Source organism: Podarcis vaucheri (assembly GCF_965113315.1).
Source record: "Podarcis vaucheri genome assembly, chromosome: 3".
Classification (NCBI taxonomy): Eukaryota; Metazoa; Chordata; class Lepidosauria; order Squamata; family Lacertidae; genus Podarcis; species Podarcis vaucheri.
Window position 1 is genome coordinate 59,195,625 of NC_138761.1, and position 26,338 is coordinate 59,221,962.

At 43.1% G+C, this 26,338-nt stretch overlaps 1 protein-coding gene across 1 annotated transcript in view; it reads right to left on the reverse strand.

The window, feature by feature from the left end:
• Nucleotides 1–555: 555 nt before the first annotated feature.
• PPP1R14C (protein phosphatase 1 regulatory inhibitor subunit 14C) overlaps nt 556–26,338 on the reverse strand; it is a 43,187-nt gene continuing 17,404 nt past the window's right edge. Inside the window, exons 2-4 of the mRNA XM_082215368.1 lie at nt 4,373–4,456; nt 3,910–3,942; nt 556–1,818 (exon numbers count right to left, since the gene is read on the reverse strand). Of these exons, the coding sequence (XP_082071494.1) occupies nt 1,744–1,818; nt 3,910–3,942; nt 4,373–4,456 (192 nt within the window). The 3' untranslated portion in view covers nt 556–1,743. The remainder of the gene's footprint in view (nt 1,819–3,909; nt 3,943–4,372; nt 4,457–26,338) is intronic.

Here is a 26,338-nt window from a genome sequence, read left to right on the forward strand (position 1 = left end):
AACGCCATCATGAGCACAACTCATCATGAAGGCACAATAAAATGATGTGTGGAGGAGCCATAACCATGTAGGTGTCTCAGCATGGAAGATAAGGGGCTGCACATATACCCCAGGCCCTCAATGCACACTTTAAGAGGACTACTATAGAGAAATACATGTGGCATGAGGTAGCAATCGTTCCTTTAAAAAGTATGACATCTTGTTGCCCTGTGCGTCAATTATGACCATGTAAGCTATTTATAATGTACTAAAAGTACCGGCATATTTCCTTTGTGATAGGCATATGCCATTTTTTAAAATCTTCAAAATTAAATCTGAAGAAAAATGCAACACTATACATTAAAAAGCAATTAAGATCCATTCTTCACACCTTTCCTGGGCACAGTGGAGTCTTTCGCCTTAAAATAAGTTGGTCAATAGTTTCTTTCAATGGAATGCTGTAAGGAAACTTGAGTTAACACAACTTTATCAGGTTGCTTCTGTACTCAAAACAGGTTGGCAAAGTAAGAACACCTTTCACTTCTGCTAATGGTTAAAATACACATAAAACGAAGCCCCAATTTGTTGCATTTATTTGAGTAAATATCTGGTAAATAAAGTCATTGATAAAACATTACAAAATTAAATACATTTTAAAAAGCTTGCCAGTATACATAAAGTCCACAAACATGTATTTCTTCTTTTAAAAAATAATATTATGTTCAGAGCACCCTTGATATAAAATGCCAGACTAGCATCTACCAGCAGATGGTAGCTTGTGAAACATTTAGAATGTTTTCCTGAAGTGTTAGGGATTCCGGCTTTCACAACTAAGAACCAGTACCACCCACACAACCTACCAAGTCTGATGCCAAAGTTGGAGAATCAGTCTAATATTCTTGTCACAAGAAGGAGGGCAGGAAGAAACTGCATTGGGCCAATATTACATGGTTTTGTTTGGTTTCACTTGCATTTCCTCATCTGGAAACCTTCAAATGGCATCAACCCTTCCCTTGCTGTTGCATCAGACCCTTAGGCAGTAGGTTAACACAATCCTAACAGACCATGAGGTGAAGAGGAGATGATCTGGCTAAGCATCAAAAGTCAATAAAATAAGTTCAAAGTCTACAAAATTAAGCCCTTGAATCCCCCTAGCTTGCTCATATGTTGCTTTGTGAATGAGTCTATTCACCCCAATGCTTTAAATGCATTTAGAAACAGTGGCAGCATTGACTTTTAACAAATTGCCTCCCTCCCCCACCCCCAACATCACATCTGCTACAACTTTCGTTTAAATTGTTAACTAGACCACATTTCCCTTCCAACCATGTGAAGCAAAACGTAACACTCACTCGATAATTTATGTACATAACCACAAGAACCTTAACATCCATGAGTCTGGTGCACAACTTAATGAAACATCCCAACTGGTCGCAAAGGAAGAGCACCCCCTAGTAGTTCTATACAGAATTTGTCAGGTAGGATTACTGTCTGGGACAGCGGAAGTCTCTCTAAATTTGGCGTTTCCCCAACTACTTTGAGCATCCTCAGGTAGTAAAAGCAGCATCCATAATGTTGATATCCATGATAAAAAAACAACTGACACTTTAAAAAAAGCCTTAAAAACAGAAGTCGTCAAATTCATTAAAATGTCAGAACTCAACCAAAAGTAATAATAAATTGCTCATAAAGACCAAACTAGAAGTTGATCTATCAAAAGTCCCAGTTTAGCAGCCGCATCTCTCAAGAGGGCTCTGCTTCCAGTTATATACTCTTCTTCTGAGGAGGGCTCAATTTTCTCATCCCTCTTATCCGAGTTAGCAGTTCTTTGATAAAATCCTACAAAAACAAAGAATTGGGGGAAACGTGTCATTAGAAAAATCACCAAGAAAGTGCAACCCCTACCCACACATTCATTCTAACACAACATTCAAAGCAAGACCATGGACTGCTGAATGCATGTTTTTTAGAAAAGGCTGCTTTAAAATCCCAGTGATCTGGATTGAACACAGTTGCCAGTAAAAGTCTATACAAGCGGGAACCCAGAAAAAGACTGTCAGTGGCAGAAGAGGGGAACGTCTCCCCTAGTGACTCCATTGGCCCTACTTGTAACCAAAGGGCATACTTTGCCCAGACCTAATGCCTCCTTCCCACTCCCTTTCTCTCAATCACAATGGTGGCAGAGGGAAACTGATCCCGTTCACACACACACTGCTCAAACATGAATGGCACCTGCATCACTAAACACTCTCTGCTTTGCTGTGAAGTTTCAAGATAGTTCTATTTCTAGCCTGCTTACTGGGAAAAGGACAGTGTGTGTATTAATAGTACAGAGGCATTAGTCATTTACAATACCCAAACATTTCCTAGAGGCTTGTAAAGCCAGAGTGCCTCTTTCTAGGCAACAGATTTATGTGGCTTCTGCACATCTCCAGAATTTCCACCGGCAAGCTGTGACTGGGGTTCACATTAGGAGTTCTCAAGTCACATGTGGTTCTCAGCAGCACCAAGTGCCTGGTACAGTTGTTCATAAAGTTTAGTGCAATACTCCAATAGTTTGAAAGATTGGCTGTTTCAGTCTGACTCAATCTGCTCACATACACACAGAAGGTCAGAGATTTCCCCTGCTGCTTGCAAAGTATGTGTTTTCCCAGGTTGATGCCACATGCCCAGAAAAGTATTTTTAGCTGCTGGCATCCACTAAACAAGCTTACTTTTAAGATAAGGCAGCCACATCAAAACATTGTGTCATTCATTTCTTACAGATGACTAACTACTGGAGAGAGAGAGAGAGAGACTCTTTCTCCCTCTGTCCCTCTGTTGTAGAAAGCAACAAAGGAATCATGGAAGCAGTGAACAACCTGACAAGTATATACAGTATGCTTGTTTAGCACAGTATAAAAGCTGGTGTCTCAAATGCCCTTATTTTACAATACACAGAAGACACTGAAACACATCACCGTGATGCTATGTGCAGCTGCACAACACACTTGCAAGTTACTAAACACAGGAAGCTGCTATATAATAATTTGGATCACTGACCCATCTAACTCAATATTGACTATGCTGATTGGTTCACCAGGAATTCAGGCAGGAGATTTTTCCAGCCTTACCTGGAGATGCCAGGGATTGAAACTGAAGGATGCACAACACGAGCTTCATGACTGAGCTATGGCCCTTCCACAACAGTTAATTTTTCATTCCACATTGATTGTTCTGTTTGTCATAATTTTTCAGGTGGTAGATTTCATAACATTCAACAAAAGGCTCATGCTCAATTTACAGTTGCCTTAAACAAGGAACAACTAGGAAAATTCTATGTGCTATTCATCAAATTCTATTCATCCCCTTACCCTTTACTCTTACAAAGGATCAGTTAAAGGACAGGTGACATTGATGCAAATATTTGTACTTAGAAACTGCAACAGAGAATTGTTGCAGGAAGACCATCAGTAGTCTACTACTGTTGCTTTTAACAAACAGATAACATGTAGATCTTAAACACATGTTGACATGGACCAACACTGCACACATTTATGGAATATCTATTCAGGTTCCCCATGCAACTACAGTGATGAGCATACACACACATTTTAAATATGTGTGCAATGTTTGCCCAACATGTGTTTGTTGCAGGAAGAACACCAGTGCTCCTCACAGCCACATGGGAAGCTGCCTGGGTTAATAAGGATTTGAAACATGGCAGAGGAGTACCAGAGAGGCAGATCACTGGGCAGTGTGGCTTAACACAATTTGAGATCCAACTATCTAGTCAAAAGTATAATGGCAAAGTATTCAAATAACTCCATTAGCATGGATCTAGATTATGGCTATCTGTGCAAGTTTATTCATTTGTGTAAGACAAGCTGATTTGTACACACTGAACTATCATCATGTTCTTAAATTTAAAACAGTATAAGATTGGTTTACCTCTGTGGGTTTGTAGCAATCTACAAGCGCTTCCTAGAAATAAAATAAGAGCATCAGTTGTTTTAATAAGGGCAGTCTTCCTTCATCCTTCTTGCATCTAAGGATTGGACACTTTCAGAGTAACCACCACATTTGCTGGGGAATAGACATCTATTCTATGTCAGTATTTCATAGTCTAGGGGAACTAGGTAAACAAGTTCTGCCTACTGCAATCAGTGCCTGGATTCATATTACTTTACTCCACAGTTAAGGGTTTATCTTTCATTTCTCCCAAGTTATACCTAGAATGGGATTGAGGTAAAAAACTATTCTACATTGCAGCAGTAACCTCCACACCTACCCCAATAACTCTGCACAGAAAATTATTCTAGGTTTGCGATTCAGACAGTGAAGAGCTAATTACCATAGGTTGCCCATGTATCTTAATTGCTGCCCCAAGTTGGTAAAATCAAACCAAACTAACTTGTAATTTGAGTGCTCTCTCCTCTTCATTAGCAGCATCAAGAAGGTCATCAATGTCGATTTCTACATCGGGCATCTCTTCCTCCTGGGAAAGAGAGGAGGTTCAGAACTATATCATTCAATTTCATTTTAGCCAGGTTAAAAATCTGAATGGCAATCTCGCACACATACATTCACACCTCATTCTACCACCTGCTGGCTTGGTCCTAATAAGACTTGTGGCATGCAGAGACCCAATTCTCCCCTAATACACCACCATGTGAACTGGAGCAAGAAACAGACCAAGAGGTGAAAGCACCTGCTTGGTGGGCTTTTTGAGAAAGACATTGAAATGTGTAGAGGCTGAAATATCTTGCTTATCCATTTAAGAAACCAAGAGCAGCACAGCTAGATGTAACCATTACCTGGTAAAAATAATGCAGTTTTGCAGGTGTAAAGAGAAGCAGACTAAAGAAGAGACCTGCAAAGTATTCAAGAGGGTTACCTCCCTTTTCCTGCTTCATTTCAGCTCCAGAAAAAAGATGACTTTTTATTTTACTTACCGTATTTTATTTATTAGATTTGCATACTGCCCTTCATCAAAAGATCTCTCTTTTCACACCTACATTATGGGAGCAGCTTAACTTAGAGAAAATGTATTTCTTTCCATTCTGATAATTCCTACGGCATAATTTTTATTATTTTATTTAATACTAGCTGGTAGTGTTCAGGGCTGCCCATGAATTTTTTGAAACCACTTTCCAAAATATATAGTAAACTTCATAAAATTTATATACCACTTGATTGTAAAAAAAAAATCCTCAAAGCGATTTACAAAGAGAATAAAACAATAACATTATCAATAAAAACATTAAGCTATGTAAAACATTCAAATCAGCAATAATTCCTAAATCAAATGTTGGGAACATGAATTCAGATCCTAAAAGGATGCATTTAAGCCTTATTAGAGGTCATAACAGCTGGTTAGGACATTAAATTTTACACCTTTGAAGCCAAAGGATTAGTGTTGCGTGTTAATGCTAATCTAAGTGTGTTGCCTTCAGAGTAAATTGTGGTTGTGAAGATGGCATTTACCAGCCCTATGAAGAGAGACCATGGTGGGAAGGAAGTTGCCATAAACATGGCATTTAGGAGAGTTTGGTTTCACTGAAGAATTGGGACATGGGCTAAAAGAGAGATTTGTTCAGCTGTGTGACCATTAGTTTGCTGGGTGGAGGTACAAACTCAATTCCTTTCTTTCCCCTCTCCTACCTACCATTATAAACAGGAAAAAGCATCCTGGTGGTAATTCATTAGACACCAGGAAGCCACTAAAAGGATAGAGCTCTTGTATGGCCAAATTCTTTTCACAACTGACAATCTATGGAATACTTCAAGGCAGAAAAGAAATGATTAGTAAATATTTGTTCTGTAGAGCTAACTACGAAAAAACCAGCCAAGAAAGCCAAATAAATGCACACACAAAAGTCTGAGTCAAGGTAAACTGCAGAGGAAAAGGCTACAATTCTAGTCTTTGTGACTGAAGATTTCCCACAAGCCTTCAAACACTTGCATCTGGAGGAATCTTCAGGTTTCTCCACATCTGTGTGTGCCCCAGGGATGATCAGGTCTGGCCCTTAGTACAAGAAGAGACGGTTTGAAACAGCCTTTATGTCAGTGTGAGCTCATCTACACCAACAGATGGGCAGCTTTTTATTATTTAAAGAGGATATAAAGACTTTGAAGTCATTAAACCGATTCAAAACAAGTCATAACATTATTTGCCTAAAAGTCACTCTTGGGTGCAACCCAGCTGCTACCAAGGCACAAACTCAATTTCACTCAACCTTGAGACAAACTTCACATATGCCCAACAGGCATGAACAGAAGCTGGACCAGACCCTTAGTTTACAAACTGTCATCTGTACGCCTTCCCCCAATAGCATTGTTTTCATAAGTTAAAAAAAAATTAAAATGTCAAGACTGACTACATCTGAGAGATGACAGCATGCTAGTCTATCAAGACATCTGCCCTGTGATTAAAAAAGGGTTCTAAAAAAGAGTCAGTACTCTTACAACAACAAAAATAGTATGATGGTGGTTTGGAGGTTTGTTTAGTTTGCTTAAATGTTTGGTAGGAAGATGACATTAACTGTAATTCTTGTTGTAGTCCTCTCAGCATCACTGAAGGAGAGGTAATGACTTTTTTTTTTTAAAAAAAGACTTTTTGGCACTACTCTGTTTTCCAAGACTAGTATAAGTTCGCCCATCCCTTTTGCAATCAGCTCCTTTACTTCAGTCCCACTTGGGCTACTATGCATGTTCCTGCAATTGCAGAGATGGCTGCAATTATTCTGAGTCCAAGGGCTTTGGGGCCCACCAGAAATATTTACAATTTGCTCCCTCTGAATTGCTCGGCAATTCACTTCAAACACAACTCTCTTAAATTAAAGGCATAAGGAAAGCATGAAAGACACGTGGTGGGGTTTGTAGAAGTTGTTTAGAAGCAGGGAGCGGGAACATAAACCATACTTCTTGACAGATTGTGTTAAGAGGATTCTTAAATCTGAGGATTTGTTGAGACAGTACTTTTTCAGTTTTGTAAAGTATCCTCAGTAAGCAACTAAAAAAAGTCACTGTTCAATTTTTCCATACTATTTAAAAGGTAAAGGTAAAGGTACCACTGACCGTTAAGTCCAGTTGCGGATGACTCTGGGGTTGCGCGCTCATCTCGCTCTATAGGCTGAGGGAGCCGGCATTTGTCCACAGACAGCTTCCAGGTCATGTGGCCAGCATGACTAAGCCAGTTCTGGCAAACCAGAGCAGCACATGGAAACGCCATTTATCTTCCTGCTGGAGCGGTACCTATTTATCTACTTGCATTTTGACGTGCTTTTGAACTGCTAGGTGGGCAGGAGCTGGGCCCAAACAATGGGAGCTCACCCTGTTGCGGGGATTCGAACCTCTGACCTTCTGATTGACAAGCCCAAGAGGCTCAGTGGTTTAGACCACAGAGCCACCAGCTAAACTATTTAAGAAAGCACCAAATAATGCTGCATCTTGACCCTATGATCAAGGCTTCAGCTCTAATCAGGGGTTTTCCCCAAAGGTGCCTAACAGATTTCAACCCATAACAATCCTGCATCTGAGTTGTATGTTGCCATGTTTTTTGGATCACCATTTGCTCATGCATTTGCACTTTTATAAAATGTACAAGTTTTATGAACATCTCCTAATAAAAGTCAGTTGCATCCAGTTGACAAAGTAGTTATTCCAAGTTGCTAGTTACTTAAATCTAATCAGGAGCTGGTTACTTAGAAGCTCAAGTTGCCACCAGGCAATTCACCAAGCCAAGGGAAAGGGCCCTCTTAGGAGTGTGGCACTTTGTATTTTATGGAGTAAACCAGAGCCAGGTGTTGTTTGGCTCCAACTCCCACCAGCCCAGCCAGCGCGGCCAATGGTCAGGAATGTTGAGAGCTGTTGACGAGCATCATCTGGGACACAGTGGATAATAATTTATTTGCATGTTGCATTTACATTACCTCTTGTTTCTGTACTCCCCACCGTCCCACCCACTTTATGGATGAGAATTTGCACTCTCCACACACATTTTGAATATATAAAACACACCTTGCCTTTGGCCACTTGATATGAAAAAAAAAGCCTTGCTTTTTCTGTGTAGACAGAAAAATGGACTGATTGTTAAGGAGGACATATGCCTGTCTGCTCAGAGACGGAGCTTAAGTGTTTTCCTTTGTCCAAAGATGGCTTTTCATAGAATCATAGAATGAATTTTCTTATTTCGATCCCAGACCAGTTCCAGCCCACATACAATATCAAGGAAGTCATAAAACACAATAGGGATACATTTGAATTTGCAATTAGGTATAACAGGGACAATACAGATATAGCAACAGTTTAAAAATATATAAATTAAAACTTAGACACTAACATATAACCTGAAATTATCATTTAAGGCCTTAATCACAGTTTTATGGCAATCGCATAGAATTTGGCTACCCTTAACAAGATCTCAGGATCCTAGAATTGTGGAGTTGGAAAGGACCCTGAGGATCATCTAGTCCAACCCCCTGCAAGGCCGCTATCCCATACAGGGCTCAAACCTGCAACCTTGGCGCTATCAGGACCACACTCTAACCAACTGAGCTATCCAGGCTTTTGTCTCATCCCAGCCAGCACCAAACTACTCCTGTGGCTGCTAGAAGAAAAAGATCACAGCTTTCACCTCAGAAAACTACAATGCACATTTTCCTGCTACAAGAACCACTACTGCAGAGGATCAGCACAGCTGAAAAGTGAATTACTTCACTTTGCTGCAGCGAATGACTGCAATTATGACAGGAGTTGCAAATTAGTATGCTCCATTCAAAGACTTTGTCACGGGCAAGCTGGCACCAGCAAGCACAGCTAGGTCGCTGTGTGAATGAATGTCTGGATTTACTATTAAGTATTTTACTGTTAACAACCAGGGTTATTTTTAGACCATTTTCTAGTACCAAACTTAAAAGGGTGCTTTATAAAGATTTTGAAGAATGAAAAATTAGTTGGTGAAAAGATTACCATTTAGGATGGGGTGAAATTATTAAGAGCTTTTGTTCTCTTGATCAAAGTTTAATCCTTTCCCATGAACTGTGACATTCAAATCTGGTAAGTGGGAAAGTATGGAATATTTAGAAAATGTTCATTTAAATTATTTCTTTAGTAAAGACCACCACGACTTCTGCAGTAGCTTTAATTTTTAGAAGCACGGGGTTCTTTGCACCCCTAATAAGTTGGGGAAACGGTGCCTGAAAAAAAAAATTCTTTTCCAGAAATATCCCCTCATCAACAGGGCGTGCCTCTGATCAACTGCTTTCTATCTCCGACAAAATCTGACATGCAAGCTTCAACTAGGCTAAGGTGTGTTCTTTGATGATTTATTGGTGTAAATCATACCAGTGAACATCCAACAACATGATGCAAGCTGGGCATCCCATCTGCCCAAGCAGCTAGACTGCTGTTTTAATGGCTTGTTAAAAGCTCAAAAAACCCCAAACAGGCTGGTATTAGACACGCCCCCCCCCCCGAGAGAGAGAGAGAGAGAGAGAGAGAGAGAGATTTGGCTGGTGTGATCGTGGACAACATTTCCAAATGGAGCACAAAAGCAACAAGAAGCAATGCTGAGCTATAACTTAATAGATCTGGAAGGGATCTAGTTTCTTTCAGGCATGTAGGTGCTACTGACTTACATTTAGCGCAAGAAATGGTGGACCCTTTAAAGGTTAAAAACCTTGTCCCCTTCTAAGTAACTTGTATTGTCAACCAATCCAATCCAAATAACTTGATTGTACTAGACATTGGCCATGACAAATCTGAATAAAAAATAAATACAAGCAAAAGGGGTGTCGTGCCACAAATAATGGTCTCTATTAGTTCTCTGCGTCTCCCTTACAGTTCATTGCTATATTGTCCAGGGTCTTTTTTCTGCTTTTTTTGGCTGCCAAAAGGGGGACATTATGAATCACTGAAGCGTTTACATCGCCAAGAAGTCATAGAACCTTCTCTGCCAGGGAGAGACATATTTCCTGTACGGACAGTAAGGTGAGAAATTGCCTCTTGGATCCAATGTATAGTGGGCAATATAGTAAATAGTGCAAGATGTCTTCCACCTGTGGTTGCCCACATATAGAGAGTCCGTCTTCATATGGTACCCATCTAGGATGGTGGAGGACATAGCTTGAAAACACAGCTCAGTAAAAGTGAATCTAAGTGAGGCTGGCTGGAGATTGACAGGTAACTGGTTCTAAAATGGACCATTTTTAGAAGGGGGAACCAAGGAGAGGTATTGTCAACCAACAAGGCCCTATTTCTGCTGAAATAACACTTAATGGCTACTCTCCAATGTTTAGTTATTATATTTCTATCTCATCTTTCCTTTGAGGATCTTGAGGAAGCATACAGCAGCAGCCCCCCCCCCCATTTTATCCTCAGAAACCCTTGGTGGGTTAGGGCATCTCCCCATCAAGGGGCAACTGAGGGCAAGTCAGAAGGGAAGTGAAAAGCTGTATCCATGGAACACTAGCAAAAACATGACCCCATGCATTTGCTGAAAGGAGGGAGCTAGAACAGCTGTGGGCAATCTTTACGGAAGCCTCCCTCCTGCACAAAGGATTTCCTCAAAGTGAAACCAAGATTTCTATCCCTTTCTGCATCACTGAAGGCATTCCTCATGGGCAAATTAAGGGTGCCGGCCTCACCCAACATGCAACAGTTGCCTTTTGATATCATTGCACCTTTGCATTTCCCCCTTCTGTTGAAGGCTATAAAAGAAAAACGATGCAAAAAAAAACAAAACCTGCCCCCAATCAATGCAGCTTTATATAGGTATCAACAGGCCAAAACACAAGTAGATTGAAGTCTTTGAGCATTTTCAAACAGTCACCTTTGCCCACTCCTGTGTGAACATTTAATCTTTGCTAACCAACAAACTTGGATTTCACAAAACAGGTGAACATTCTGGCCACTGTAGGTTTTACATTTGCATTACAAACCAATTAAAGCAAGATCTGTTTTCAGATCCCTATGTAAAAATGCTTTTATCCTTGGATTGCGAAGGCTGGCAAATTGTACTTCATGCAGTTCAAGTCTAGTCTGTCTTTCAAGCTTAAAGACTTCTTTATACATAGCATGTAAGACACGCAATTGTCTAAATAGTGGGAAATCGTCTTGGAAGATGAAGATCATCATTATCATCATTTAAAGCCAGTGGGACACAGTCCCTTCCATCCAATGCTAGTCCTACTTAGAATAGGCCTAAAGGTGAAGGTAAAGGTAAAGGTGAAGGCCCCCTGACAGTTAAGTCCAGTTGTGAACAACTCTGGGGTTGCAGCGCTCATCTCGCTTTACTGGCCGACGGAGCCGACGTTTGTCCACAGACAGTTTTTCTGGGTCATGTGGCCAGCATGACTAAGCTGCTTCTGGTGAAACCAGAGCAGCGCACGGAAATGCCGTTTACCTTCCCGCCGGAGTGGTACCTATTTATCTACTTGCACTTTGATGTGCTTTCGAACTGCTAGGTTGGCAGGAGCAGGGACCAAGCAACAGAAGCTCACCCCGTTGTGGGGATTCGAACCCCCGACCTTCCGATCAGCAAGCCCTAGGCTCAGTAGTTTAGACCACTGACATATATAAGCCTAAATCAGTCATGTCCATTAATTTTAACGAGTTTACTCATTAAAAGTATTGGATATAAACCAATGTGTTTTAACTATACTCTTGTCAAATTCCATATCCTGTGGCAGAAGCCCTCCATTTCACATAGAGTAGGACACGGTAGTTAAATGTGTTAGTAACTGATGTCAAGTACTTCAAAATGTGTTAGTAACTGATGTCAAGTACTTCAACATAAATTACAGAGGTAGGTAACCCAAAGTGTACCATTGATGCTATTTGTGCTGGTTCCAGGTCCAGGAGCCCTTGGGCAAGACTTCTACAGTGGATTCTCTTAAAATGCTATAAAGGGAGAGCAAACGTGTATCAAGACAGGCAGGTGACCGATCAGCCACTGCAGCTTCTCGCTCCTGCCACTGCCATTCACTGACTACTCTAGAGGTTTTCAAATTTTTGAGTTCATGACTCTCTTGGCCAATTACATTCTTTCTGCAGCTCCCCTGTGGGACTCAGTTATGTCACCCGTTGCCTGCAGAGCTGGCAGCTTCTTACCCTTTTCTGAACACCCTTGTGGAGTGTTCCCTCAGCCTCCTCTTCTTTCCCTTCTCCTTGGGAGTCCTCTGGGCAGCAGGTGCTGCTGCCCCTGGTGTCTGAGCTGCCCCTCCTGGCCCCAAAAGAGGTGCCTCCTCACATTGCCCCATAGGGGCCTGGGATGAGGATACCCCTAGCCTTAGTGGCCCAATGGAGACTGGCCAAAGGTGAATGTGAATCAGCACGTTACCTTGGGAGCAGTGGCGTAGCGTGGGTTGTCAGCACCCGGTGCAAGGCAAGTAATTTGCGCCCCCTAACCCGTGGATTTTAGTAGGGGCAGAGAGCTGCGAGTGCAAGCGCCCGCCCCCCCAGATGTTGCGGCCGGTGCGGCCGGCCCCCCTGCACCCCCCACGCTACGCCACTGCTTGGGAGGCAGCAGTGGCAGCAGCAAGCACTGCCAGGCCTGTGTGGCAGAAAGGCTCCCCTTCAGCACTGGGCACTCAGCTCCCAGGCAGGCCTTGCACACAGCTAGCACAAGAAAAGCCATCGCTGTACCTGCCTGCCTGCCCGGCCTTCCACTAGTCTGTTCATTCCCAACAGCAAGGGCTGGCGGACTGATTGGCTGGGCTCCCTTGCCCACTTGCTTGCTTGCTTATTCCAAGGCCACCTCAGCTCCTGCCAACCAGTACCCCCTGACCAGTCCCAGAGGAATCATTCACCTGGGGAGCGTGTAGCCAGGGCTGCTGAAACAAACAGTTGTGCAAGTCTTTGGGAGGCAGAAATGCGAAAGAGAATCAGAGGAGGGAGAGAGGGAAAGAGGGACAGAGGCCAGTGCTGCCCGCAGCACCCCTGAGCATCATTCAAGGCACCCCAGGGTGCCACAGCACACTGGTTGAAAACCACTGGGCCTACTCCATATCCTGCCCTCTCCATCTCAAGAATAATTAGCTGAAAAGGTGACTATTGTCCCACTGTCTGCTTGTTTGCTCATTTGATCTTGTTTCCAGATCCTATTACTCTGATCTTCCAAGTCTTCCAAGTAGTTTTCCACCCATTTGTTGAGCGAGCAATTCTGGGTATACTTTTTACCTTCTCTTAAAAATCTTGAGATTAAAGAACCTGCACCTTAACAGTGGTCAGCTAACAGTGAGGATATCCCCTTCCACAATTGCACGTATTATGCAGGATAAAACTTAAGTTCTGGGTTGTTTGGGGAAAATAATTGAATGCTGTGGCTTGGTGGAGACTCCATGGAACAGGATGCATTTGCAACCCTTGTAAATGGAGACAAATACGCAAAGTTGCAGATAACATCTAATAGGTCCAGATAGAGGAAAATGTGCACACATAATACACTCACAATAAGGTCTCAAGTCACTCATTTGCTTACAGCACTGCATACACCAGAAAGCCATGATGTTCTGCCTCTGGCACAAAGGTGACAGCTTCATATTGAATTACACCAGCAGCAGTGTCACCATCTCAAAATGAGGGGGGGGGGACACAGCTTCAAATTCCTTGCATCACAATGCAATCAACAAGCATTTCACAGGGGAAAGGTACATCTCCATCAGAAATCAGATATTCTACTGCCAGTGTTCTGCTTCAGCACCATGGGGGGGGGAGGGGGGAGAATAAGAAAGTACAGGGAGTGACTGCCATTTGTCCCATTGGCGCATTTCCTATTTCTATAAGCAGACCTAATTATACAAACCACTTTTAAGGGCTTGTTTGGGCTACAGAGGGAAATCAGTCCAATGGACCTGCACAGCCAACTATGGTAATGAAAACTAGAGGCAGGGAGGGACTAATTACAAACCTGTATCAACTCCAGAGGCCAATGGGAACTCATGACACTTGCTGTTCTCATTGAATTCTGACTACATTCTGCCTGCTTTCATATTAACCTTCCCCTGCAGAAATGCCTCCCTGGTATGAATACAGTCATACCCTGGGTTACAGATGCTTCAGGTTGCGTGATTTCGGGTTGTGCACCACGCCGAACCCGGAAGTACCGGAATGGGTTACTGCCGGGTTTCAGTGCTTGCACATGCGCAGAAGCGCTAAATTGCACTTTGCGCATGCACAGAAGCACCAAATCACAACCCGCGTGTGCATAGACACAGCACTGCAGGTTGCGAACGTGCTTCCTGCACGGATCACGTTCACAACCTGAGTATCCACTGTACACATATGGACATGTAAATCTACTCCAAGCCACAAGAGCTGTCTGTGTGTCCCAGTGTGTGCTAATCGTGCCTTAACAGCCATGCTTCGCTTGCTTCTTAGCTGATCATCTTCAAGTCTGCAGAGTCAAAACAATAAGTTACCTGCTCACCATGCAATGGTTGCCCACTTCTCCAAGCTGCCTATACTTGGGACTCCCGAGCTTCTGTTATTCCAGCTTCTCAGAGTTTGCAGTTCGTGTGACCCAATTTCCTAGCTACTGCTATATAAAGCCCAGAATCTAAATCTAAACAGATTTCAAAGCCACCCTGTTGCTACCGTCATTCATTTTTACTTCCCTACCAGTCCCTATTCTAACCTGCCTATGAGCTTACAGAATTCATCTAGCTACTGCTCCCTATGATTCTGAATGCTACTTCCCTTGGAGTGGGCTGACAGGCTGTGTTCAGAGCCTGTAAGCTTTATTAACATTTTGTGTGTTAGTTTCCAGGGAGAGCAGCAGCCTTTGGCTGGGAAGCTCCAAGGCTAGCTTGCCTATGCCACTATAAATATCAAGAGATCACTACATTGTTTTAGACTCCTGCTGAGACTTTATTTCAGCAAGACTACCCAGACATCATTCAGTTACTTATACTCCTTTAGAAAGCTTTGCTGCTTTTATCTGCGTTTTAATGATATTTATTTTATGCACACTTGTTTAACAGTTTCATGGATTTTGGTTGTGTTTTATTATGTGCACCACCCTGAGAAAGCTCTTTGATTAAGTTTTTATCAATCAATCTGAGTACATCAAAAAGTGTCCTCAACCTCAAAAGCCCCTGGAATTGTCAGATTTTGCAACAGAGACTTTGAAACATGCACAGAACAAGATGGACCAGAGAGGAGTTAAAAATCACAAGCTCCAGCAAGGGCCCAGAGCTGCTAGGAAGATGTGGGTGGGCGGTTTCTCCTTAGCTTGCCTCCTACAGATGTGTTAGGAAGTCTTCAGTGACCCCAATCTCATGAACTGCCCACTTAACTGCTGCCTGCTTGCAGTATTTGAGACTTCTAAATAGCCTGACGCATTCTGCATTTTACCATACAGATACACTTCAATTTTTACTGAGCAAAAACACTTCTGGAACTTCAGGGGGCAATACCTTCTGACTGGAGGTACTGGGTTTCAGGAATTCTGAACCCTGGAGGGAAAATATGGTCTCTTCCTTTAGGGGTGGGTGACATCAGTTTTGTATTTGTTGTTTCTTGCACACAGAAAATGTACAAATTAAAGGACAGCTGGTAATGCTCTTAGTACCCTAATAAGTCAGCAGGGTGCAGCAGCAGTGAGAAGTCTAGTCAAGAGGCTATAATTGGCTCTGGTGCCCACCCATTGAGAAGAGGGTTAGTGCCGGCAAGCAGACTAGAGGTGTCCACATTGACTAAATATAGACATTTTGGTTCCCCCAGTGCACTGCACTGTCCTTTATACCTTGCAAAGTTTCCAGTAACACCCAAGTACTTCTGAAGTACTGGTGTGAAGAGGGGGGAGGAGATATATATATATATATAATGAGTATCTAATTCAGAATAAAACACATTACCTGAGCAAGTTGCTTTGCTACATTCTGTTCTGTCATGTTTTGGCTCAGTTCAACTTCACCATGTGGTGAACTAGACAGAGCAGATGGCCAATAAGCTCTACTAAATTGCCAATACCAGCCACTTAAGACGACACATACCCAAATCTGAAATTTGAGCTCAGAAATATGAAAGGAAGCAAATCTTTTACTGCTCCATAAATAGTTGTCTAGAATCAATCACAAAAAGACAGTAGCAGTGTTTTTTAAGGTTCTAATGTTAAAGTCTATCAACTAACACTAAGTTCTGAATGTCTGAGACGACTACTACTACTACTAATAATAATAATAATACAAGGAAATAGCTATCTTTCAACCTGCCTATTTCCCCTAAGCCTAATGGAGCATTTACACTTTCAACCTGAGGCACAAATTTTACTATCAAGCTAAAAATAGAGTTCAAAAATAATAATAATTTACATCTGGAGAAGATATGGTCTTTTGTGGTTGTATTCTGTGGTTCATTCTTCATTTCCTCAAATAGTGAGATGTTCAAGGACAGCACTACCTGATTTGGCTTGCTTTGAATGTTAAGCCACATAGAAGTCACCAACGCAGTGCCCTCTAGATGTTCAGAACTGCAGCCCCCATCATCTCTGACCATTGGCTATCCTGGCTGGAAGCAATGGGAGTTGTGGCTTCAAGATTATTTGGAGAACACCATGTTGGCTACCTCTGCAGATTCATGACAACTTTATAATAGTTGCTTTGCTCACAAATATACACATAGAACACAAATTATGAAAAACTCAAGTACCACATCTGCATTCTTAGCAATTTTTCCTTTTGATGGCTCAATTTGATGGCCCCAGTTTGGCAGCAAAACAGTGGCACTGACAGAGTAGGGTTGTTGTTGTTGTTGTTTTAGGAAAATGGGGAAGAATTGGCCTGCTTGAGCCCATAATGGCTATTGGGGATGTGTGCCATGAGATAGGTAGGTTGTCAGGAGCAGGGGAAAGTATGCCCCTTTCCATTCCCCTTTTGCTTCCGTATTATCTCTCTTCCATTTTCCTTCCCGTTTCTTTAAACTTAACATTGAGCTCTGACTCTTTTCCATGATTCGTTCAACCTCTCTGCCTGACAGTGTCAAACCAATATCAGTCCTCCACTTCTATCAAAGTCATAACAAAGGACAGCTGAAACGCACTGAAGAGCTTGCTCACCTGCGGAGCCAACAGCTACAAGGGCTCTATAAAGTTGTGACAGGATAGATTATTCAACATGACAACCTGCGTGTGTAAAAGAAGGCTGTTTGTAGAGCCTACCAGACTTTTGTATAGATCAATGGCAACTTGAGAGTAAATAAAAGCAGCATGGGGTGCGGGGCTGGATTTACTCTATAGTGCCCAACAAAGCTAGGGAGATGGATCAGAATACTGAGAAAGGCCACTGAAATGAAGAGCTTTTGAGTGTGATTGACAGAAGAGTGACCTTTCTGCTCTGAACTAGTTAAGCTTCACAAGAAGTTTAGGGATGTTTGGGGCTTTTCTATCACAACCAAGCAATATATCTAGTCACTTTTTGTATCTGTAGTAGTAGTTGCACAAAGAACCAACAGGACAATTTAGTTAAGGGCAGATTTAAAAAATAAACAGTGATTAATGTATCCAGTTACATTTATTTTAGACTGTTTCCTTAACAAAATCAATATATATTAATGTGGGGCCCTTTGTGTTCTTCTAGAGGATTCTTCCTGCTGCAGTGGTCAACTAGCTGGACTTATATACAATGTTTTCAATTCCTCTCCCATCCCATTAGTCAATTATGAGGTGAGAGGAGTCTTAGTTAAGTTTCCATTTCCCCTTAATTGAAAGGGGCAGCATTCTGCTAATGGGCCCTATAAGTGCATATATTTCCGCTTGCATAGTGGGACTTCCCCCTCTTCTGCTTGTACCACACCCTCCACAAATCTGCTTCAGAGGGTTGAGGGAACTTCTAGAATAGATTTGGGGGATGTGCAGGGGGAGAACGTTCTGTTTCACAAGCAGAAATCCTTGCTCTCACAGCACAATTGCGTAAGTGCTATGATGGATTCCACCCTAGGTTCTTGGGATGAACGCTAGACCTTCCTGCGAAAACCTTTCTAAGCAAAACAACCTATTGTGCTTTTAACCTTCCTAAGAACTTTTGACTTTCCTATGCTCAAGTGCCTTTAAATCAAAAGAGCAACCATTTTACAACCCAAGTTTTACAAACAACAATCCAACCCAAAGTGATTGAAAGTCCTGCTTCTTCACAACTCATTTTAATAAAGTATTAAGAGATTTTTTTTAAGCTTTCCTCAGCTGCATCTTGCCTTAAACCTCTCTTTTATTCTAATAAGCCCACTGCCAAAACATTCTCAGCATGATCTTACAAATGGCATAAGCAAACAATTTTGAAATTGGGTGCAGCATGGCGGAAAACAACTTTGTAGTAGTCCCAGGTCACCAGTTCCGGATACTGAAGTGGCTGGTTACAAAATTTGTACATGGAAAACGCTTTTGTGCAAAATACCACACAGATCATTAGGTGTGCAAAGCACATAGTTTGTCATAACATAGTGCTAGGTGCAGTGGCATAGCGTGGGGGGTGCAGGGGGGGCCGGCCGCACCGGGCGCAACATCTGGGGGTTAGGGTTAGGGGGCGCAAATCCACGGGTTAGGGGGGCGCAAATTACTTGCCTTGCCCCGGGTGCTGACAACCCACGCTACGCCACTGGCTAGGTGTCTGCCTAAGCTACAAAGAATAAATTTTGTGTTGAAGAATTGTTTTTGTTTTAAAACGAAAACTCAAATGTTAAAAACAACAACAACCTTTGAATGGAAAATGAATCAATATAGCTTTATCTTCAACTTTACCTTTAATTACAACAAAATGCACAGAAAAACTGCACATTTAATAGTGTCAGATATCACTGGTACTAATCTCAGTATTGAGCCAAAGGACACTAGTTGGAGTACCATCATTTGATTACAAAACACAGTATTTTCTCCTAAGTGAAAAACACACAGCAGAATATGATTACATTCCATCCTATTCCTGAGACACAAGAGTCAAACATACACCATTTTTATCTAAATTAGATCTTGCTTGTATTAAATGAAAACCCAGTGTCACGAAACCTTAAGCCAAGTGCCATGAATTTCTAAGGTGTGGGCCTAAAGACTGTCATTTCCATTCCTATTTCATGAAAGCCTATTTAACCTGCTTCTGAAGATATACAACAATACAAAGATGCCTATTGGTAGTTCTCAACAGGATTCAGAATGATGTTGTTATGCCCACCTCTAGGGTTGCTGTGCCCCAGCTCCCCAAATGCAGGTTTGCCCACCATATTACAAAGGCTTTTCAGCTTCAGCCCCCTGGTCAAATTCTTTTCTGTGGAGTATGCACTTAAGGAATTTGCCCATGCCAATGGGAACCAGAATATGCATATGAAACATTGGAAGTGAAGTGAGAAGGGGCAGAAAGAAGCCTTCCTACTAGAGCGATTCCCTAGGAAATAATGGCTCTTGAGTGCTTGAGTTCACTGAGTCTTACTGATGACAGTGGTGCCTTCAGGACAGGACTTTGGGGCAAAAAGTCAGCAAGACCCCACCCCATAAGCACACATTTTATCATTATCTAAAAAACCATCAAGTCCTGAGTCTTAAGTTCCTATCGCCTCAGTTCATTTCCTGAGTGAAAGCCACTTTCTTTCAAATTTGTAGTATTATTCTCAGACAGAAAGACATAACAAGAGACCTTGAGTTGCCCTCTCTCTTTATGGCACGACTCCTGTGTCTTTAACAATTGTCTTACAGTAATTCTCCACAGTGAGGCTATAAGGAAAACTTCACTTGCTAAAATTTGTGTATTAAGTCTCCTGTGCCTCTAACAGTTACCTATCAAAGTCAATCGGACAAGCTAATGAGTGGTGTGCACTAGAAGATGTAGCAAATACCGGTACTCAGAATATGCGAAAAGGTTTTCCCAATGTCTTGAAGGCATGGGAGACCATGAACTCGGCCCTGAAAAGCAGAGAGCACTCTAATGCAGTGGTAGGGAACCAGTAGCCCTCCAGACGTTGATAAACTATGACTTCCATCGTCCCTAACTATTGGCCATGCTGGCTGAAGTTGAAGTCCAACAACAACTGGAGGGCCACAGGTCATCCCTTGATCTGGAATCTGAAAAATCAGATCAGTCATTGGAAACATAATACACAGATGTACTTCATGATTGAGCAACGAGAGGCCATGAGCCTCACCCTCTATAGAGGGACCAGTTTCTGTGGGGTTAACAATCTAGCAAGAAATCAGGGGGCTCTCAGGACTGAAGGGAGGGCAATCTAGCTTTTTCTGTGGAGGAAGCATGAGACAAGGAGCCAGGCTACTATGCACACCAACATGGCTGCCCAGCCTACCACCTCAAGTGAGAGCATGACCCAGAAGCCTCAGTGCTGCTGCGGGGAGCTCAGTTAGGCTCCGATTTTAAAGAGGCGTGTGGCCTGTCCAGATTGCAGACAGCACCTGTTGCCTCTGAGCTGGCTGGCCTCCATCAAAGATGGAAGAATGAGCTAAGCATGTCTCATTTTCTTATGCTTCAGCAAGTAGTTACCATATGACAGAAGGGCTGGCAAAAGAATAAGCTGCACTTGCAGTTCTGATGTCAGGAATGCCCCCCCCCCCCGGAATCAATTAGCAAATAGGCTGACCTGGCCTTATTAAGCAAGCCCCAAGTGGAAAGTGAGCCTCTTCCTCTCAGCCAAGTAGCTGCCTACCATCTCACCTCAGGTCACCTCAGAGCAGCCCACCACCATTTTGGGGGCAATGCAAACAGACTGAGGCACAAGATACAATAATTCACAGCGGAGAGGAAATGTCCCTGTTCACAATGGCACAAAGGCACCAAGCCCCAGGGACCAGACTTTTGTGAACACAAGTCAACAACCTCTTCTCATTCACAAAGGATCCCACCTGTATGGCACAGAAAGCCCCTCCTCTAATTTAAGGCTTTGAGCGGCAAAAGATGCATGGATATTTCTGCCCCCATATTGCCAGTTATGAAATCCAAGACTAAACTGAAATTAACCTGGCGCTTCAAGTTAACAACAAACAAATAGCACCTTTAAATTTCTGAAGTCTAAAAGCCTAACTTGTCTACCTTATCCTTAACCTGCCTCTTAAGTCTCATAACCCAGATCCGCAAGCCATTTTCACAAATTCAGGGCTACTCTGCGCAGTCTGCAAATGTGTTAGGGACAGACTCCTCTTCCTGTACACTCCTTGCTGGTATCTGTGGAGCTGCAGTCATTTCAACATGCAAAGGAGTAGACCTGAATATATAGAAATGGCTGTAGCATACCATAGATACGAAATGCATAATAGCTATGTGCTTCTAGAGAAACAATGTAGTTTCTGAGAACCAATTTTCATCTATGAGGAAACATTCCTTTAAACTCAGGATGTTATCTCATTTAGAGATCCCATTCTGATCAGTTTACAAAGTGCAGTCAATCATGTACCAGTGAAGAGGCAACAATCAAAACAGGAGCTTATAGTCTCTGGCTGGAATGCTGGAAGAAATGCAGGTGCTGACTTGCTTCATAATGAATTTGGCTGCATATTTCCAAATGAAAACAGAGCTAAGAATCTGCACCAGCTAATGTTCTAAGTAGGCACCGCATGGACCATCTAGAATCCAGGCAAAGTAGTTATTAAGTGACCCCACCCACTCTCACTTGCAAATTTCCTTTTCCATGGGTTACCAAACTATCTAGAGATCCAGGGCTCCATCTCCCTAGTAGCAAAACCAAATCACTCACAGTGACAGGTCTCCGTGCCCTGACCTTAATTAAAACCATGTGGCTGACTGTAAAGATGTAAATGTGGTGATAGAAGGGAGTTGGTATAGGACGGGGGTCGGCAACCTGCGGCTCCAGAGCCGCATGCGGCTCTTTAAAGCCTTTGCTGCGGCTCCGGGGCGGAGGCGAGGGGAGGAGGCGCATTTTCTGGGCGGAAACACGCAAAAAGCCGCTTATGATTGGATCACTCCCTTATCTACTGGGGGCACCTTGATCACGCCGAAAACCTCTCCGTTTGGATTGCTTGCTGCCTATCCAAGTCAATTCGCTGCTGGGAGCCCAGCGCGCTACGCAAGCTCATCGCCCCATTTTACCTTTCCTGGGGAGGACTCGGCGCGCCTGGCGGATCAGGTTGTGGGCGGATCAAGTCACGGTCGCGTGGAATTTGTGCTTTGTGACTGTTTGAGGTGGGTTTTTTTTCTTGGGAGGCTGGGCGGCGCGAAGAGAGGGAGGCTTGTGGTAGCGTCGGGGCTTGTCTCTAGCAAAGTAAGTCCTCGCTATTTGGTCACATGCACAGCATTCTCCTTGTGGGGGTGAGGTGCCTTCGGCGCTCCAACACTTGCTTTGCCGGCTGCTTTCAAAAGCGTCGGAATCAGCTGTGCTGTTGCTGGGTAACCGGATCGTCCCAGCAGCCATCTTATCTGCCCATGTGGTCTTCTGAGGCGGCCGCCATCTTACTATAGGCAATTCCACGTGGGAGTTAGTTGCCTGAAGCCCCTTTTTAGTTGCCTGAAGCCCCTTTTTAAACTTAAGCAGGTGAAAGTTTGGTGAATAGCTAACACTTTCCTTGGAGAACGTTATGCAACAGCTTATTGCTGGTCTTTGTCGTCCCGCCTTTGTAAGCAGGCTGCATTGAAAGGGGGCATATACACTGGTCACTGTTTTGAAGGGGAGTGAAGAACACACACTCAAAAAAAGGTAACTTGTTAATTTAATGTTTATTTCTATGAGGAGGAGTAATTCTGAGGGGGCAAACAAAGAAATAATAAAAAGTGTCAAAAAATGTATTTTTATAATGACGAATGCCTCATTATTAATTATTATTTACATCAGGCACTGATTATGATTTATGGTACACTGGGGCCCTGATTAATTTTCTATGGCATTTTGGAGCATTGATTATTGAGCATAGCAAGTCGCGGTCGCGTGGAATTTGTGCTTTGTGACCGTTTGAAGTGGGGTTTTTTTCTTGGGAGGCTGGGCGGCGCGAAGAGAGGGATTATTTTTATAATGACGAGGATGACATTGGGCCCTCATTATTAATTATTATTTACATCAGGCACTGATTATGATTTATGGTTCACTGGGGCCCTGGTTAATTTTCTTTGGCATTTTGTGGCATTGATTATGCAGTCGCGGTCGCGTGGAATTCCACGTGGAGTTAGTTGCCTGAAGCCCCTTTTTAGTTGATTGAAGCCCCTTTTTAAACTTAAGCAGGGGAAAGTTTGGTGAAAGTTTGGTGAATTGCTGCCAAGGAGTGTGGTGGAGTCTCCTTCTTTGGAGGTCTTTAAGCAGAGGCTTGACAACCATATGTCAGGAGTGCTCTGATGGTGTTTCCTGCTTGGCAGGGGGTTGGACTCGATGGCCCTTGTGGTCTCTTCCACATATGTATGTGAGCAGGTCTTCTCCAACATGTACTATATTAAAAACAAACACCGATCACGCCTCACAGATGACAGCTTGCAAGCCTGTGTGAAAATGAAGGTGACGTCTTACAGCCCTGATGTGCAGACACTGAGCACTGAGGTTCAGGAGCAAAAGTCCCATTAACCTGGTTACCTGGTTGTAAATTAAATATTTTAATTAGCTATTAATTTGTCCTTTTTTCTTGGGATTGACAGCTGACTGCACGATCCTGTATATATAGCATTAAGGCAAGAAACAATATATGCAGTGTTATATTTGTTTTAAATGTTGCAATGTTTTTGCGGCTCCCAGTTGTTGTTGTTTTTTCGGAAACGGGTCCAAGTGGCTCTTTTTGTCTTAAAGGTTGCAGACCCCTGGTATAGGAGTAGGCTGAACTTCCTCAAATAAGGAACTCACAGCTTGCCTCCAGTAATTGCTTCTGCTGAGTAACCCCTCGCAGCAAACAGATGCTCAAGCAAGGCTCATCTGCTAGTCAGCACATTGCAAGCAGAGAGGATGCGCCTTTGAGACAAATCTTCTTTTTTCCTTTTTTTTGCAAAGGATTAAAATCATTGGTACTCTGAGGCTCATCCAGTCCAACCCAGATGTGCAGCTGTCCCATACAAGGATCCAACCTGCAACCTTGGAGTTATCAGCAACAAACTCTAACCGACTGAGCTCCATAAGGCGCACCTGACCATAAGGCACACCTACTTTTTTTTTTGGGGGGGGGGAATTCAAGAAAAAAAAAATGCGGCTCTTAGGGGCTTTTGCGGGAGGTGGGGGAAGTGAGAGAGCCTCGCTCTGTCCCTTCCGCCAGCTCCCACAAAAGCCAGGGATAGCCGCACGAAGCATCCCCAGGGCAGCAGGATGAAGGCTCCCCGCTGCCCTGCAGAGGCTTCGCAGGCTACCCCAGAGCTGCTCAACCCAAAGAGCAGGTCGGGGAGCAGCTTGTGGGGCTGGCGGTGGGGAAAGCCAAGCTTCCCTCACCGCCAGCCCTGGGGAGCAGTGGGAAGCCTGCATGCTGGCTTCCCGCTGCTCCCAGAGCTTGTCGGGGCTGGCGAGGGAAGCCCGGGTCCCGTCCCCCCCCCCCCAGGGACCACACATTCACTCCATAAGACACACAGACATTTCCCCTTGGATTTTAAGAGGGGGAAAGTGCATCTTATAGAGCAAAAAATACAGTAATTTAGGAAATCACCTGCTCAGAGGCAACAGGAAGTTGATTCAGCTTCATGGGCTACATAGCTGCTTGACTAGTTTTACATTTCAAGCTGTTCTATTGAAACCTTAAGTGTAATTATTAAAACTGTACTAAGTTCTAATCAACTATTCAAAAAGAAGTTTCTAGACATGATTCAGAATTCTTGCTTATCAAGACCCACAGAAGATAATATGTTTGGCTCTTGAACGAAATCAAGCTTTTCAACAGCATGAAATACAGGGCTCTTGCCAGATCATTATTAATTACTTTGCCTGGGAAGTAAACAGCAGGTGCTGCTAGGAGCTAAATTCAAAATGTAAGCATGTTATACATTTCTCTCTTGCACATTGCAGAGAAGAACATTAATACCATGGTTTGTCTTAAGGTTTTAGCTGTTTTTTACATTGTTGGCTTCCATTTTAAAAGGGCAAAAGTCGAAAACAGCCAGCAATGATGCCAGTTCCAACATTGGTGTTAACTCTTCAGTAGTTTGCACACACACATGGGGAGGGGGGGGGGAGAGAATAGGGAGAAGCCAGGACAAGCTAATTTGGCCCTACCACAAACAAGTGTGGACCACAACACTGTCCTGATTCACACATGCCGCAATGCACACCCATGCTTTCTACTAGTATGCGTCTATGAAGAAAGGGACAGGGCCTAACAGCTTGTAATTAAGCCTGTCATTTGAAGCATAGGTAGAAATAGGTTTACACCACAAAGGAGATTGAATCCATTTTTTCTATTATAGAACTACAATTACCCTATTAACATTTAAGTCAAAAGCAAAGCTTATAGTTACCGCAGAGTAATCCTGTTGAGACAGCCTGATAAGAGGATTTTCACTAGGAGGCACTGATTGTGCTGTCATTCTGTAAAGTCCCGAGCACAATGCTAAAATTTAAAATCCTCCCATTAGCAATCCACTCAGGTCTTTGGGGACTGTGTGTTTACTTGATCATAAACTGCAGCATGGAAAGATCCATCTTACTTAGGGGGGGGGGGAGAGAAAGATGGTTGCATCCACTTGTGTTGATTACTAGCAATTCAAGGATGTGGCTGAGAAGAATAATACCCTGAATCTTTTACCCTGAATTCTCAGACTCTCTTGCCCATTCTCCAGACCCAAGGTGATTAGCAGCTAGTGATGCATGCAAAAGATAAAGGGAAAACAGACAAGGCTTATAATAAGATCAATGGTATGACCTTCAGCCTTCATAATGCTCCTAATATGTTCATCAGACTTATGAATGGGAGGCTAACTGATCTCCAAGGAATTGTTCTACTCCAGCTAATTTAAGTGCCCAGTCAACATTTGACCAAGCTATGTGGTGTATTGCAGTGCCTTAGGAAATTCAATTTAAATGTTAAATCTTCCAAATGTACATTGCTCAATGAACAAGTCGACTGTTAGAGACGTATTGTTTCCCTGGAAGGGCTGGCAACATTACGTTGCAAAGCAGGAGCTATGAGAACCTAGCTGAATTAAATTAGAATCACAGAATCTTAGAGTTGGAAGGGACCCAAGGGTCATCTAGTCCAACCCCCTGCAATGCAGATGAGGTTAGAGAAAGCCAGGTCTAAGTTTCTAGAGTGGGTGTGGGGAACATTCGGCCCTCCAAATGTTACTGAGCTACAACTCTCATCAGTCCCCACAAGCATGGCCAATGGCCACCAGGGTTCACCAACACCTGGAAGGCCAACAGTTCCTCACACCTGTTCTGGAAGCTAGCCTTTGGTAGGCATAGGCTATGGGTAGGCAAACTAAGGCCCGGGGGCTGGATCCGGCCCAATCACCTTCTAAATCCGGCCCATAGACAGTCCAGG